The 14834-nt window shown below is 44.9% G+C and overlaps 1 protein-coding gene across 9 annotated transcripts in view; it reads right to left on the bottom strand.

Annotated features, from left to right (window-relative positions):
* LOC128689222 (uncharacterized) overlaps nt 1-14834 on the bottom strand; it is a 413444-nt gene that overhangs the window by 70095 nt on the left and 328515 nt on the right. For 7 of the 9 annotated variants that reach the window (XR_011392158.1, XM_070086379.1, XM_070086382.1 and 4 more), the window contains 2 exons: nt 10879-10993; nt 9894-10175 (listed from right to left, as the gene is read on the bottom strand). Coding sequence is in view for 8 of the 9 variants with exons in the window: in XM_070086379.1 (XP_069942480.1) it covers nt 9894-10175; nt 10879-10993 (397 nt within the window). In the remaining variant the exon portion in view is untranslated. The remainder of the gene's footprint in view (nt 1-9893; nt 10176-10878; nt 10994-14834) is intronic. The other 2 variants (XM_070086380.1, XM_070086386.1) reach the window with 1 other exon arrangement.

Here is a 14834-nt window from a genome sequence, read left to right as displayed (position 1 = left end):
TCACTTATCCAGAAGGTGTAGGCAGGAGTGATGCTAGAAATGTTGTAGCATGTTGTGTAGGCAGGAGTGATGCTAGAAATGTTGTAGCATGTTGTGTAGGCAGGAGTGATGCTAGAAATGTTGTAGCATGTTGTGTAGGCAGGAGTGATGCTAGAAATGTTGTAGCATGTTGTGTAGGCAGGAGTGATGCTAGAAATGTTGTAGCATGTTGTGTAGGCAGGAGTGATGCTAGAAATGTTGTAGCATGTTGTGTAGGCAGGAGTGATGCTAGAAATGTTGTAGCATGTTGTGTAGGCAGGAGTGATGCTAGAAATGTTGTAGCATGTTGTGCAGGCAGGAGTGATGCTAGAAATGTTGTAGCATGTTGTGCAGGCAGGAGTGATGCTAGAAATGTTGTAGCATGTTGTGCAGGCAGGAGTGATGCTAGAAATGTTGTAGCATGTTGTGCAGGCAGGAGTGATGCTAGAAATGTTGTAGCATGTTGTGCAGGCAGGAGTGATGCTAGAAATGTTGTAGCATGTTGTGCAGGCAGGAGTGATGCTAGAAATGTTGTAGCATGTTGTGCAGGCAGGAGTGATGCTAGAAATGTTGTAGCATGTTGTGTAGGCAGGAGTGATGCTAGAAATGTTGTAGCATGTTGTGCAGGCAGGAGTGATGCTAGAAATGTTGTAGCATGTTGTGCAGGCAGGAGTGATGCTAGAAATGTTGTAGCATGTTGTGCAGGCAGGAGTGATGCTAGAAATGTTGTAGCATGTTGTGCAGGCAGGAGTGATGCTAGAAATGTTGTAGCATGTTGTGCAGGCAGGAGTGATGCTAGAAATGTTGTAGCATGTTGTGCAGGCAGGAGTGATGCTAGAAATGTTGTAGCATGTTGTGCAGGCAGGAGTGATGCTAGAAATGTTGTAGCATGTTGTGCAGGCAGGAGTGATGCTAGAAATGTTGTAGCATGTTGTGCAGGCAGGAGTGATGCTAGAAATGTTGTAGCATGTTGTGCAGGCAGGAGTGATGCTAGAAATGTTGTAGCATGTTGTGCAGGCAGGAGTGATGCTAGAAATGTTGTAGCATGTTGTGCAGGCAGGAGTGATGCTAGAAATGTTGTAGCATGTTGTGCAGGCAGGAGTGATGCTAGAAATGTTGTAGCATGTTGTGCAGGCAGGAGTGATGCTAGAAATGTTGTAGCATGTTGTGCAGGCAGGAGTGATGCTAGAAATGTTGTAGCATGTTGTGCTGGCAGGAGTGATGCTAGAAATGTTGTAGCATGTTGTGCTGGCAGGAGTGATGCTAGAAATGTTGTAGCATGTTGTGCTGGCAGGAGTGATGCTAGAAATGTTGTAGCATGTTGTGCTGGCAGGAGTGATGCTAGAAATGTTGTAGCATGTTGTGCAGACAGAAGTGATGCTAGAAATGTTGTAGCATGTTGTGCTGGCAGGAGTGATGCTAGAAATGTTGTAGCATGTTGTGCTGGCAGGAGTGATGCTAGAAATGTTGTAGCATGTTGTGCTGGCAGGAGTGATGCTAGAAATGTTGTAGCATGTTGTGCTGGCAGGAGTGATGCTAGAAATGTTGTAGCATGTTGTGCTGGCAGGAGTGATGCTAGAAATGTTGTAGCATGTTGTGCAGACAGAAGTGATGCTAGAAATGTTGTAGCATGTTGTGCTGGCAGGAGTGATGCTAGAAATGTTGTAGCATGTTGTGCAGACAGAAGTGATGCTAGAGATGTTGTAGCATGTTGTGCTGGCAGGAGTGATGCTAGAAATGTTGTAGCATGTTGTGCAGGCAGGAGTGATGCTAGAAATGTTGTAGCATGTTGTGCTGGCAGGAGTGATGCTAGAAATGTTGTAGCATGTTGTGCTGGCAGGAGTGATGCTAGAAATGTTGTAGCATGTTGTGCTGGCAGGAGTGATGCTAGAAATGTTGTAGCATGTTGTGCAGGCAGGAGTGATGCTAGAAATGTTGTAGCATGTTGTGCTGGCAGGAGTGATGCTAGAAATGTTGTAGCATGTTGTGCAGACAGAAGTGATGCTAGAAATGTTGTAGCATGTTGTGCTGGCAGGAGTGATGCTAGAAATGTTGTAGCATGTTGTGCAGGCAGGAGTGATGCTAGAAATGTTGTAGCATGTTGTGCTGGCAGGAGTGATGCTAGAAATGTTGTAGCATGTTGTGCAGGCAGGAGTGATGCTAGAAATGTTGTAGCATGTTGTGCTGGCAGGAGTGATGCTAGAAATGTTGTAGCATGTTGTGCAGGCAGGAGTGATGCTAGAAATGTTGTAGCATGTTGTGCTGGCAGGAGTGATGCTAGAAATGTTGTAGCATGTTGTGCAGGCAGAAGTGATGCTAGAGATGTTGTAGCATGTTGTGCTGGCAGGAGTGATGCTAGAAATGTTGTAGCATGTTGTGCAGGCAGGAGTGATGCTAGAAATGTTGTAGCATGTTGTGCTGGCAGGAGTGATGCTAGAAATGTTGTAGCATGTTGTGCAGGCAGGAGTGATGCTAGAAATGTTGTAGCATGTTGTGCTGGCAGGAGTGATGCTAGAAATGTTGTAGCATGTTGTGCAGGAGTGATGCTAGAAATGTTGTAGCATGTTGTGCTGGCAGGAGTGATGCTAGAAATGTTGTAGCATGTTGTGCAGGCAGGAGTGATGCTAGAAATGTTGTAGCATGTTGTGCAGGCAGGAGTGATGCTAGAAATGTTGTAGCATGTTGTGCAGGCAGGAGTGATGCTAGAAATGTTGTAGCATGTTGTGCAGGCAGGAGTGATGCTAGAAATGTTGTAGCATGTTGTGCAGGCAGGAGTGATGCTAGAAATGTTGTAGCATGTTGTGCAGGCAGGAGTGATGCTAGAAATGTTGTAGCATGTTGTGCAGGCAGGAGTGATGCTAGAAATGTTGTAGCATGTTGTGCAGGCAGGAGTGATGCTAGAAATGTTGTAGCATGTTGTGCAGGCAGGAGTGATGCTAGAAATGTTGTAGCATGTTGTGCAGGCAGGAGTGATGCTAGAAATGTTGTAGCATGTTGTGCAGGCAGGAGTGATGCTAGAAATGTTGTAGCATGTTGTGCAGGCAGGAGTGATGCTAGAAATGTTGTAGCATGTTGTGCAGGCAGGAGTGATGCTAGAAATGTTGTAGCATGTTGTGCAGGCAGGAGTGATGCTAGAAATGTTGTAGCATGTTGTGCAGGCAGGAGTGATGCTAGAAATGTTGTAGCATGTTGTGCAGGCAGGAGTGATGCTAGAAATGTTGTAGCATGTTGTGCAGGCAGGAGTGATGCTAGAAATGTTGTAGCATGTTGTGCAGGCAGGAGTGATGCTAGAAATGTTGTAGCATGTTGTGCAGGCAGGAGTGATGCTAGAAATGTTGTAGCATGTTGTGCAGGCAGGAGTGATGCTAGAAATGTTGTAGCATGTTGTGCAGGCAGGAGTGATGCTAGAAATGTTGTAGCATGTTGTGCAGGCAGGAGTGATGCTAGAAATGTTGTAGCATGTTGTGCAGGCAGGAGTGATGCTAGAAATGTTGTAGCATGTTGTGCAGGCAGGAGTGATGCTAGAAATGTTGTAGCATGTTGAGAAATGTTGTAGCATGTTGTGCAGGCAGGAGTGCTAGAAATGCAGGAGTGATGCTAGAAATGTTGTAGCATGTTGTGCAGGCAGGAGTGATGCTAGAAATGTTGTAGCATGTTGTGCAGGCAGGAGTGATGCTAGAAATGTTGTAGCATGTTGTGCAGGCAGGAGTGATGGAAGAAATGTTGTAGCATGTTGTGCAGGCAGGAGTGATGCTAGAAATGTTGTAGCATGTTGTGCAGGCAGGAGTGATGCTAGAAATGTTGTAGCATGTTGTGCAGGCAGGAGTGATGCTAGAAATGTTGTAGTGTTGATGCTAGGCAGGAGTGATGCTAGAAATGTTGTAGCATGTTGTGCAGGCAGAAGTGATGCTAGAGATGTTGTAACATGTTGTGCAGGCAGGAGTGATGCTAGAAATGTTGTAGCATGTTGTGCAGGCAGGAGTGATGCTAGAAATGTTGTAGCATGTTGTGCAGGCAGGAGTGATGCTAGAAATGTTGTAGCATGTTGTGCAGGCAGGAGTGATGCTAGAAATGTTGTAGCATGTTGTGCAGGCAGGAGTGATGCTAGAAATGTTGTAGCATGTTGTGCAGGCAGGAGTGATGCTAGAAATGTTGTAGCATGTTGTGCTAGGCAGGAGTGATGCTAGAAATGTTGTAGCATGTTGTGCAGGCAGGAGTGATGCTAGAAATGTTGTAGCATGTTGTGCAGGCAGGAGTGATGCTAGAGGAGTGATGTTGTAGCATGTTGTGCAGGCAGGAGTGATGCTAGAAATGTTGTAGCATGTTGTGCAGGCAGGAGTGATGCTAGAAATGTTGTAGCATGTTGTGCAGGCAGGAGTGATGCTAGAAATGTTGTAGCATGTTGTGCAGGCAGGAGTGATGCTAGAAATGTTGTAGCATGTTGTGCAGGCAGGAGTGATGCTAGAAATGTTGTAGCATGTTGTGCAGGCAGGAGTGATGCTAGAAATGTTGTAGCATGTTGTGCAGGCAGGAGTGATGCTAGAAATGTTGTAGCATGTTGTGCAGGCAGGAGTGATGCTAGAAATGTTGTAGCATGTTGTGCAGGCAGGAGTGATGCTAGAAATGTTGTAGCATGTTGTGCAGGCAGGAGTGATGCTAGAAATGTTGTAGCATGTTGTGCAGGCAGGAGTGATGCTAGAAATGTTGTAGCATGTTGTGCAGGCAGGAGTGATGCTAGAAATGTTGTAGCATGTTGTGCAGGCAGGAGTGATGCTAGAAATGTTGTAGCATGTGCAGGCAGGAGTGATGCTAGAGATGTTGTAACATGTTGTGCAGGCAGGAGTGATGCTAGAAATGTTGTAGCATGTTGTGCAGGCAGGAGTGATGCTAGAAATGTTGTAGCATGTGCAGGCAGGAGTGATGCTAGAGATGTTGTAGCATGTTGTGCAGGCAGGAGTGATGCTAGAAATGTTGTAGCATGTTGTGCAGGCAGGAGTGATGCTAGAAATGTTGTAGCATGTTGTGCAGGCAGGAGTGATGCTAGAAATGTTGTAGCAGGTTGTGCAGGAGTGATGCAGTTGTAGCATGTTGTGCTGGCAGGAGTGATGCTAGAGATGTTGTAGCATGTTGTGCAGGCAGGAGTGATGCTAGAAATGTTGTAGCATGTTGTGCTGGCAGGAGTGATGCTAGAGATGTTGTAGCATGTTGTGCAGGCAGGAGTGATGCTAGAAATGTTGTAGCATGTTGTGCAGGCAGGAGTGATGCTAGAAATGTTGTAGCATGTTGTGCTGGCAGGAGTGATGCTAAATATGTTGTAGCATGTTGTGCAGGCAGGAGTGATGCTAGAAATGTTGTAGCATGTTGTGCTGGCAGGAGTGATGCTAGAAATGTTGTAGCATGTTGTGCAGGCAGGAGTGATGCTAGAAATGTTGTAGCATGTTGTGCAGGCAGGAGTGATGCTAGAAATGTTGTAGCATGTTGTGCAGGCAGGAGTGATGCTAGAAATGTTGTAGCATGTTGTGCAGGCAGGAGTGATGCTAGAAATGTTGTAGCATGTTGTGCTGGCAGGAGTGATGCTAAATATGTTGTAGCATGTTGTGCAGGCAGGAGTGATGCTAGAAATGTTGTAGCATGTTGTGCAGGCAGGAGTGATGCTAGAAATGTTGTAGCATGTTGTGCTGGCAGGAGTGATGCTAAATATGTTGTAGCATGTTGTGCAGGCAGGAGTGATGCTAGAAATGTTGTAGCATGTTGTGCTGGCAGGAGTGATGCTAGAAATGTTGTAGCATGTTGTGCAGGCAGGAGTGATGCTAGAAATGTTGTAGCATGTTGTGCAGGCAGGAGTGATGCTAGAAATGTTGTAGCATGTTGTGCAGGCAGGAGTGATGCTAGAAATGATGTAGCATGTTGTGCAGGCAGTTGTAGTGATGCTAGAAATGATGTTGTAGGCAGGAGTGATGCATGTTGTGCATGTTGCAGGAGTGATGCTAGAAATGTTGTAGCATGTTGTGCAGGCAGGAGTGATGCTAGAAATGTTGTAGCATGTTGTGAAGGCAGGAGTGATGCTAGAAATGTTGTAGCATGTTGTGCAGGCAGGAGTGATGCTAGAAATGTTGTAGCATGTTGTGCAGGCAGGAGTGATGCTAGAAATGTTGTAGCATGTTGTGCAGGCAGGAGTGATGCTAGAAATGTTGTAGCATGTTGTGCAGGCAGGAGTGATGCTAGAAATGTTGTAGCATGTTGTGCAGGCAGGAGTGATGCTAGAAATGTTGTAGCATGTTGTGCAGGCAGGAGTGATGCTAGAAATGTTGTAGCATGTTGTGCAGGCAGGAGTGATGCTAGAAATGTTGTAGCATGTTGTGCAGGCAGGAGTGATGCTAGAAATGTTGTAGCATGTTGTGCAGGCAGGAGTGATGCTAGAAATGTTGTAGCATGTTGTGCAGGCAGGAGTGATGCTAGAAATGTTGTAGCATGTTGTGCAGGCAGGAGTGATGCTAGAAATGTTGTAGCATGTTGTGCAGGCAGGAGTGATGCTAGAAATGTTGTAGCATGTTGTGCAGGCAGGAGTGATGCTAGAGATGTTGTAGCATGTTGTGCAGGCAGGAGTGATGCTAGAGATGTTGTAGCATGTTGTGCAGGCAGGAGTGATGCTAGAGATGTTGTAGCATGTTGTGCTGGCAGGAGTGATGCTAGAGATGTTGTAGCATGTTGTGCTGGCAGGAGTGATGCTAGAGATGTTGTAGCATGTTGTGTAGGCAGGAGTGATGCTAGAGATATTGTAGCATGTTGTGCTGGCAGGAGTGATGCTAGAGATGTTGTAGCATGTTGTGCTGGCAGGAGTGATGCTAGAGATGTTGTAGCATGTTGTGCAGGCAGGAGTGATGCTAGAGATGTTGTAGCATGTTGTGCAGGCAGGAGTGATGCTAGAGATGTTGTAGCATGTTGTGCAGGCAGGAGTGATGCTAGAGATGTTGTAGCATGTTGTGCAGGCAGGAGTGATGCTAGAGATATTGTAGCATGTTGTGCAGGCAGGAGTGATTCTAGAGATGTTGTAGCATGTTGTGCTGGCAGGAGTGATGCTAGAGATATTGTAGCATGTTGTGCAGGCAGGAGTGATGCTAGACATGTTGTAGCATGTTGTGATGGCAGGAGTGATGCTAGAGATATTGTAGCATGTTGTGCAGGCAGGAGTGATGCTAGAGATGTTGTAGCATGTTGTGCAGGCAGGAGTGATGCTAGAGATATTGTAGCATGTTGTGCAGGCAGGAGTGATGCTAGACATGTTGTAGCATGTTGTGCAGGCAGGAGTGATGCTAGACATATTGTAGCATGTTGTGCTGGCAGGAGTGATGCTAGAAATGTTGTAGCATGTTGTGCAGGCAGGAGTGATGCTAGAGATATTGTAGCATGTTGTGCTGGCAGGAGTGATGCTAGAGATGTTGTAGCATGTTGTGCAGGCAGGAGTGATGCTAGAGATATTGTAGCATGTTGTGCTGGCAGGAGTGATGCTAGAGATGTTGTAACACGTTGTGCAGGCAGGAGTGATGCTAGAGATATTGTAGCATGTTGTGCTGGCAGGAGTGATGCTAGAGATATTGTAGCATGTTGTGCAGGCAGGAGCGATGCTAGAGGTATTGTAGCATGTTGTGCAGGCAGGAGTGATGCTAGAGATGTTGTAGCATGTTGTGCAGGCAGGAGTGATGCTAGAGATGTTGTAGCATGTTGTGCAGGCAGGAGTGATGCTAGAGATGTTGTAGCATGTTGTGCAGGCAGGAGTGATGCTAGAGATATTGTAGCATGTTGTGCAGGCAGAAGTGATGCTAGAGATGTTGTAGCATGTTGTGCAGGCAGGAGTGATGCTAGAGATGTTGTAGCATGTTGTGCAGGCAGGAGTGATGCTAGAGGTATTGTAGCATGTTGTGCAGGCAGAAGTGATGCTAGAGATGTTGTAGCATGTTGTGCAGGCAGGAGTGATGCTAGAGATGTTGTAGCATGTTGTGCAGGCAGGAGTGATGCTAGAGATATTGTAGCATGTTGTGCTGGCAGGAGTGATGCTAGAGATGTTGTAGCATGTTGTGCAGGCAGGAGTGATGCTAGAGATATTGTAGCATGTTGTGCTGGCAGGAGTGATGCTAGAGATGTTGTAACACGTTGTGCAGGCAGGAGTGATGCTAGAGATATTGTAGCATGTTGTGCTGGCAGGAGTGATGCTAGAGATATTGTAGCATGTTGTGCAGGCAGGAGCGATGCTAGAGGTATTGTAGCATGTTGTGCAGGCAGGAGTGATGCTAGAGATATTGTAGCATGTTGTGCTGGCAGGAGTGATGCTAGAAATGTTGTAGCATGTTGTGCAGGCAGGAGTGATGCTAGAAATGTTGTAGCATGTTGTGCAGGCAGGAGTGATGCTAGAGATGTTGTAGCATGTTGTGCAGGCAGGAGTGATGCTAGAGATGTTGTAGCATGTTGTGCAGACAGGAGTGATGCTAGAAATGTTGTAGCATGTTGTGCAGGCAGGAGTGATGCTAGAGATGTTGTAGCATGTTGTGCAGGCAGGAGTGATGCTAGAAATGTTGTAGCATGTTGTGCAGGCAGGAGTGATGCTAGAGATATTGTAGCATGTTGTGCTGGCAGGAGTGATGCTAGAGATGTTGTAACATGTTGTGCAGGCAGGAGTGATGCTAGAAATGTTGTAGCATGTTGTGCTGGCAGGAGTGATGCTAGAAATGTTGTAGCATGTTGTGCAGGCAGGAGTGATGCTAGAAATGTTGTAGCATGTTGTGCTGGCAGGAGTGATGCTAGAAATGTTGTAGCATGTTGTGCAGGCAGGAGTGATGCTAGAAATGTTGTAGCATGTTGTGCAGGCAGGAGTGATGCTAGAAATGTTGTAGCATGTTGTGCTGGCAGGAGTGATGCTAGAAATGTTGTAGCATGTTGTACAGGCAGGAGTGATGCTAGAGATATTGTAGCATGTTGTGCTGGCAGGAGTGATGCTAGAGATGTTGTAGCATGTTGTGCAGGCAGGAGTGATGCTAGAGATATTGTAGCATGTTGTGCAGGCAGGAGTGATGCTAGAAATGTTGTAGCATGTTGTGCAGGCAGGAGTGATGCAAGAGATATTGTAGCATGTTGTGCTGGCAGGAGTGATGCTAGAGATGTTGTAGCATGTTGTGCAGGCAGGAGTGATGCTAGAGATATTGTAGCATGTTGTGCAATCAGGGGTGATGCTAGAGATGTAGTATGTTGTGCAGGTAGGAGTGATGCTAGAGATATTGTAGCATGTTGTGCAGGCAGGAGTGATGCTAGAGATATTGTAGCATGTTGTGCTGGCAGGAGTGATGCTAGAGATGTTGTAGCATGTTGTGCAGGCAGGAGTGATGCTAGAGATATTGTAGCATGTTGTGCAGGCAGGAGTGATGCTAGAGATGTTGTAGCATGTTGTGCAGGCAGGAGTGATGCCAGAGATGATGTAGCATGTTGTGAAGAAGGATGTGGTGCCAGAGATGTTGTAGCATATAGGGAGGAATGAAGGAACTGAAGCATTGATTTTAATCAGGGGAAAAGCTCAACCTACAGGGAACCAAATTGCATCTGGGGGGATGAGAGGCATTTAGGTTCGGTCCAGTTAAGGAAAGGATAATTACTGTTCCTTGGATCAAGAGCCTCTCTCCAGCTGCAGGTGGTGATAAAGCTGTGGAAGGTAATGATGGATGAGCTATAGAAGATAATGGAGAAAGTGTGGAAGGTAATAATGGAGGAGCTGCAGGAGAGGGTAAATAATGCAAGGATGGAGCTTCTGCAAGTTTATAGCCTGGGCTTCAGTAAGCTAATAAAAAAGTAACTGCAGGAGACACTGCAGATGTGAGTGTTCATCGTACCATGTGTGGTAGGCTGTGTGGATGGTCTTGGGGCTGATGTCTCCGGCTGCTGGTGTGGTGACGCAGCCTTGACGCTCTGTGGCTTGTAGTGCGCCGCCAGGGCCAGGATGATGCGCATGATGCTCTTGAGGTTACCCTCAGCCACTTCCTTGCTGGTGATGTGCGTCATGCGGATCCTCTTGGCCGCCATGAACTGTAGGATCCTCTCCAGGTTCTCACGCGCGACCTGTGGCGCTGCGCCCTCCACCTCGCGGCTGACACCCGCAACGCGCTCACCAGCTGCTGACCAAACATGGGAGAGAAGGAAGTTATTAAGATAGTGTGACATTACCTCAAGAAAACACAAGAACTTGTGTTTATAGAGGTTCAGTTTTGCTACAAGAAGTATTCTACCAACAGTACATCTCTATATTCTGTTGTCTCGAGTCCAAGACTGCTCGTCGGCTCTTTCATTTTGTGATATTAACTATTGTTGTCCAACATGTGCATGTGATCCTCCAACAATTTCAGTACTGTTGTGCCGTAGAAGAATGGTTAGTGGTGCTGGGATGTTAGTGCCAGTTTTTTTCAATTTTATGAGTGAAAATTAGATAGCAGTTTCCTTATGTAAGTTGAAGAACGCGTCTTGTAAACTTATGATTGTTCTTACTTAAAACTAAGAGAGTTGAAGTAGCCACCGTGTCTGGCTGTTAGTGGACGGAGGATTGAACCTTCAACACTCCGTGCTGAGTGACCCATACGGATTTAGTGTATTAAATGAATATAGTATAGTTTAAAAAATAATTGAAGTTAACACATAACAAAATATAATCAGTGAAATTATACCTCAGAATTATTTCTCATATTTAAACCACAAGTAAAATAGTTTGTATTTAATGAAGCTTTAAATCCGTATGGGTCATTTAGCTTGAGGAGAGCTGGTGGCTCGATCCTACGTGTTGTCATCACTTATACAATAATGGGTGTGGATGCCAACTCAACCTACATATTATTTCTATAAGATCAGCAAAGACGACTCCGTTCTGCAGGTCACGTCTCAGGTCAGAGATGAGGGGTCGACCTCGCTTCCTCAGCTGAGAGTTGACCCAAGCCACGTAAGCCTAAAATACACAAAGTTAAAATAAACCAGGAGTCGAACTGACCAGTCAGTGATCTCGCCAGGTATGTCAGTGACCTCGCCAGGTATGTCAGTGACCTCGCCAGGTATGTCAGTGACCTCGCCAGGTATGTCAGTGACCTCGCCAGGTATGTCAGTGACCTCGCCAGGTATGTCAGTGACCTCGCCAGGTATGTCAGTGACCTCGCCAGGTATGTCAGTGACCTCGCCAGGTATGTCAGTGACCTCGCCAGGTATGTCAGTGACCTCGCCAGGTATGTTAGCGATCTTAGGCCACGAGGTCACAATTGTAATAATATAAACTTCTTTACATGGGCTCAATTATTATTATTAAAACTAAGCACTAAACCCAAAAGGGTCAGCATAGGCTCAAACTAAAATTAATGGAACTGTGATATTTGAAATTTAAGATATCTTTAAGCTGAAATGGAAATCATGAACTTCTTACATCGTATCTTTTATTTCAACTATTATTGTCTTAAATCATTTTCTTAATTCAGTACAATAACATTGTAATATCGAAGCCTAGTCACAGACCGGGCCGAGGGGGGCGTAGACCCCCGACACTCTCTCCAGGTATAGGATGACGCGCACAAATCTGCGCTTCCCCTTCCCCCCCCCCCTCAATAAAAGTACAATCTAATATAAACTTCTGTATGTGTCTACCAAGAAGGTGGATTCTGTATGAAGTGACGTTTATACAGAATTCTCTGTAGAGCTTTATCAGCTCCTACAAAACTTACGAAAATATGCAGTTGTCTACAAAATATTTTTTCAGATTCTATTTTTTTACTTGGTAAAATATATGAAAAATGCTAGTAAGTATAGTAAGATGAGATTCCCTGGTAGATGGATTGGAGGTGATGGTTCCTAACACATGGCTCAACACGCTTCCCTGATAACACCTGTTTAATCTTCTTGTGCAGGATTGTGAACTGTTGTTTCCAGATACCAGTAGCTGACGCTGAAGTCGCACTCCCTGCTGACACCACTAAAGTAGCACTCCCTGCTGACACCACTAAAGTAGTACTCCCTGCTGACACCACTAAAGTAGTACTCCCTGCTGACACCACTAAAGTAGCACTCCCTGCTGACACCACTAAAGTAGCACTCCCTGCTGACACCACTAAAGTAGCACTCCCTGCTGACACCACTAAAGTAGCACTCCCTGCTGACACCACTAAAAGTAGCACTCCCTGCTGACACTAAGACTCTCTGCTGCAGTAAATGATGGCATCGGAGAACTCTCAATGTATGGCCAGTACTTTAAGAATGAACTGGAGTGTCGCTTCGCTGGGTTACCAGCCACTAGAGATGTACAATACGTGTTGAAGGTGCATGTATTAGATAACGTGTTACTTCAGTTATCATTTGCAGATAAAAGTGCATTTCATATATTAGCATTTTGCAAAATAAATTGCAGCCGGAAAAGGCTCTCGTGAACACCTGTATATTCCTACATAGAACAGTAGTCCCCAAATTCCAGTATAAAAGGAGCAATTTGAAAAGCCAGATTTAAAAGAGGGCCGGATTTGGTAATGATCGATATTAACATTATACTTAAAACATTATAATATGGTAAAATAATTATACAGAAAGTCGTAAGATGAAACACGTAAATAATTCTCTTATAGAAATACTGTTTTAATTTTTATGGAACACTTGAATCTTAAGGTGTATAATACAACCTCTATAATGGAAAGATAAATAAAATTTTAAGGTAATTACTAATTATTAACAGTAAATATGGTGCTACTAGGATAACCCGGCACTGACCAGAAGTGAGAGCTGGGTGTTACAGGAGGCGATAATGTTTTGGTGTAAAATGGCTTTAAATATTGTGTAATTGTTAATACTGTGCAGTGAATTTATAATTTCATGTGAGGGCCGCATCCATTTCCTAGGGGGACCCCTGTCTTAAAAGGCAAGGTGGAAGTAGGCGAGGTGTCTGGAGAGGCGAGGTTTCTCATGCATAATAATGGAGAAGCGAAGTTTCTCACGTATAGTAATCGTCTGAGCAGGAATTATTGGAATGTTAAAATCGTAAGTCAGGTGTGTTGCAAGGCTGCAGGTAGAGAAGCACTGCAGATCTATTGTGAACGCATAATCACAAGTCTCTTCATCATGGGTCGTTAAATGTCCATGTAATACGATTTGTACTAGAGGTTTGACTAGCCTAGTCAAACCGTCTGTCTCATCCAGCTCAGGGAATGGTGTACTCAGGCACTGATGTTATTTTGAGTCTTGTCCTGGTTCGATAACTTTGCTGGGGTTTGAAAATATGAAAGAAACATTCTTGCCACTTCCTGTAACACCCGCGTGACTATATTATCAGTGACTCCTGAGCAAAGAGGAGGACGAAGTTCGTGGCTCATACACAAATAACCCGCACATAAAAGAGAGAAGCTTACGACGACGTTTCGGTCCGACTTGGACCATTTACAAAGTCACACTAACCAGAAGTGGAGCAGGACGGTTATTTATAGGCAGGAAGAGGTGGTGGTAGTAGTAGTAGTAGCAGCAGTAGTAGTAGTACAAGAATGGTATATAATACCGACAAGATGAAATTAAGACACGTGCACAACACCCGGGCATCTCTATCGTAGACGCTTCGCCATCCAGCCAGCCACTGGATGGCGAAACGTCCACAACAAAGACACCCAGATGCCGCACATGTGTCTTAATTTCATCAGTAGTAGTAGTAGTAGTAGTAGAAGAGGTAGTAGTAGTGGTAGTGGTAGAAGTGGGGAATAAGGAGGACGAGCCAGTCAAATACAAAGGAAGGGGAGCACTGCAAGGGAGCTAGGTGACCACAGAGGGAGAGCAAGCGCACAGAGGTGCGTGAAAGGGGAAGTGGTGAAATAAATGAACACTTGTCCAAGTTACTAGGCAGCATTAGCAGGGCTCACTTCCGCCTTTCAGGAGGCACCAGCATTGAAAACATGAATTTGAAAAAAAAAAAACTTAAGCTAGTTTGGATGTCACATCGCTGTCCATTATCCCCTACAACCCAGTTAGTAGTGCTGTAGACGACCTCTCGTAGAACTACCATTGCCCTGTCCAACTTTTATAGACCTGAAATTTATAAAAAATTTAATTTCTTTCAACAGCAATTTTTTACGGACAAATTAGGCATTTCTGTGGAATCAATAATTGCCCTCTTAGCCATAATATACATGGAGTCATTATATGGAACCTTGAGGTAGAATTTCTTCAGCATTATCCTATGAACTGTCACATAGCTGAGTTACGTCGACTATGACCTCATAATTACACCTATATTTTTCAACCTTAACTTCAAAAACAGCCTGAACCCGGCTGAATCTTCTATCCCGTTTATAATCGAAGTAGAAAAGGAGAACACCTTCCCGTTTAAGGTGGTGCCAGTCATAAAACTGGAGAACTAATCTAGTTTACCACGGCCCAAGTCTTTTCTTCTCTGCACAGCAGGAAGATAGTGGGAAATTCTCTTCGACTACGTCCTGAGAAGCTACAGAATCTGCAGCCAGGAACACCTAGAAGTAATGTGCCATTATTAGCGATGGCTTTACCACACTTTCCTTACACTGTATTCCTGATTTTTGGTAAGTACAGAAAGTATTTTTCCAACGCCCAAGGACGACAAACATTCCATCAGTGTCTCAGTATTTGTTCAGGGAAAAAATGCTGATATAATCATGCAGACGTTAAAGAAAAATAACACTAGAGACTGTCAACACTTCTAAAACGATGTGATATCAGCACACTAGGAGACAGCAGTCACAACAACACCAGCACTGAAGTCTACACCGTTCCTGTGCTCGATGTGATAGATAATGTAGAAG

This window comes from Cherax quadricarinatus, chromosome 18, assembly GCF_038502225.1.
Source record: "Cherax quadricarinatus isolate ZL_2023a chromosome 18, ASM3850222v1, whole genome shotgun sequence".
Taxonomy (NCBI): Eukaryota; Metazoa; Arthropoda; class Malacostraca; order Decapoda; family Parastacidae; genus Cherax; species Cherax quadricarinatus.
Note: the sequence above shows the minus strand (reverse complement) of the source record. Positions and strands in the feature narration are given on the sequence as shown.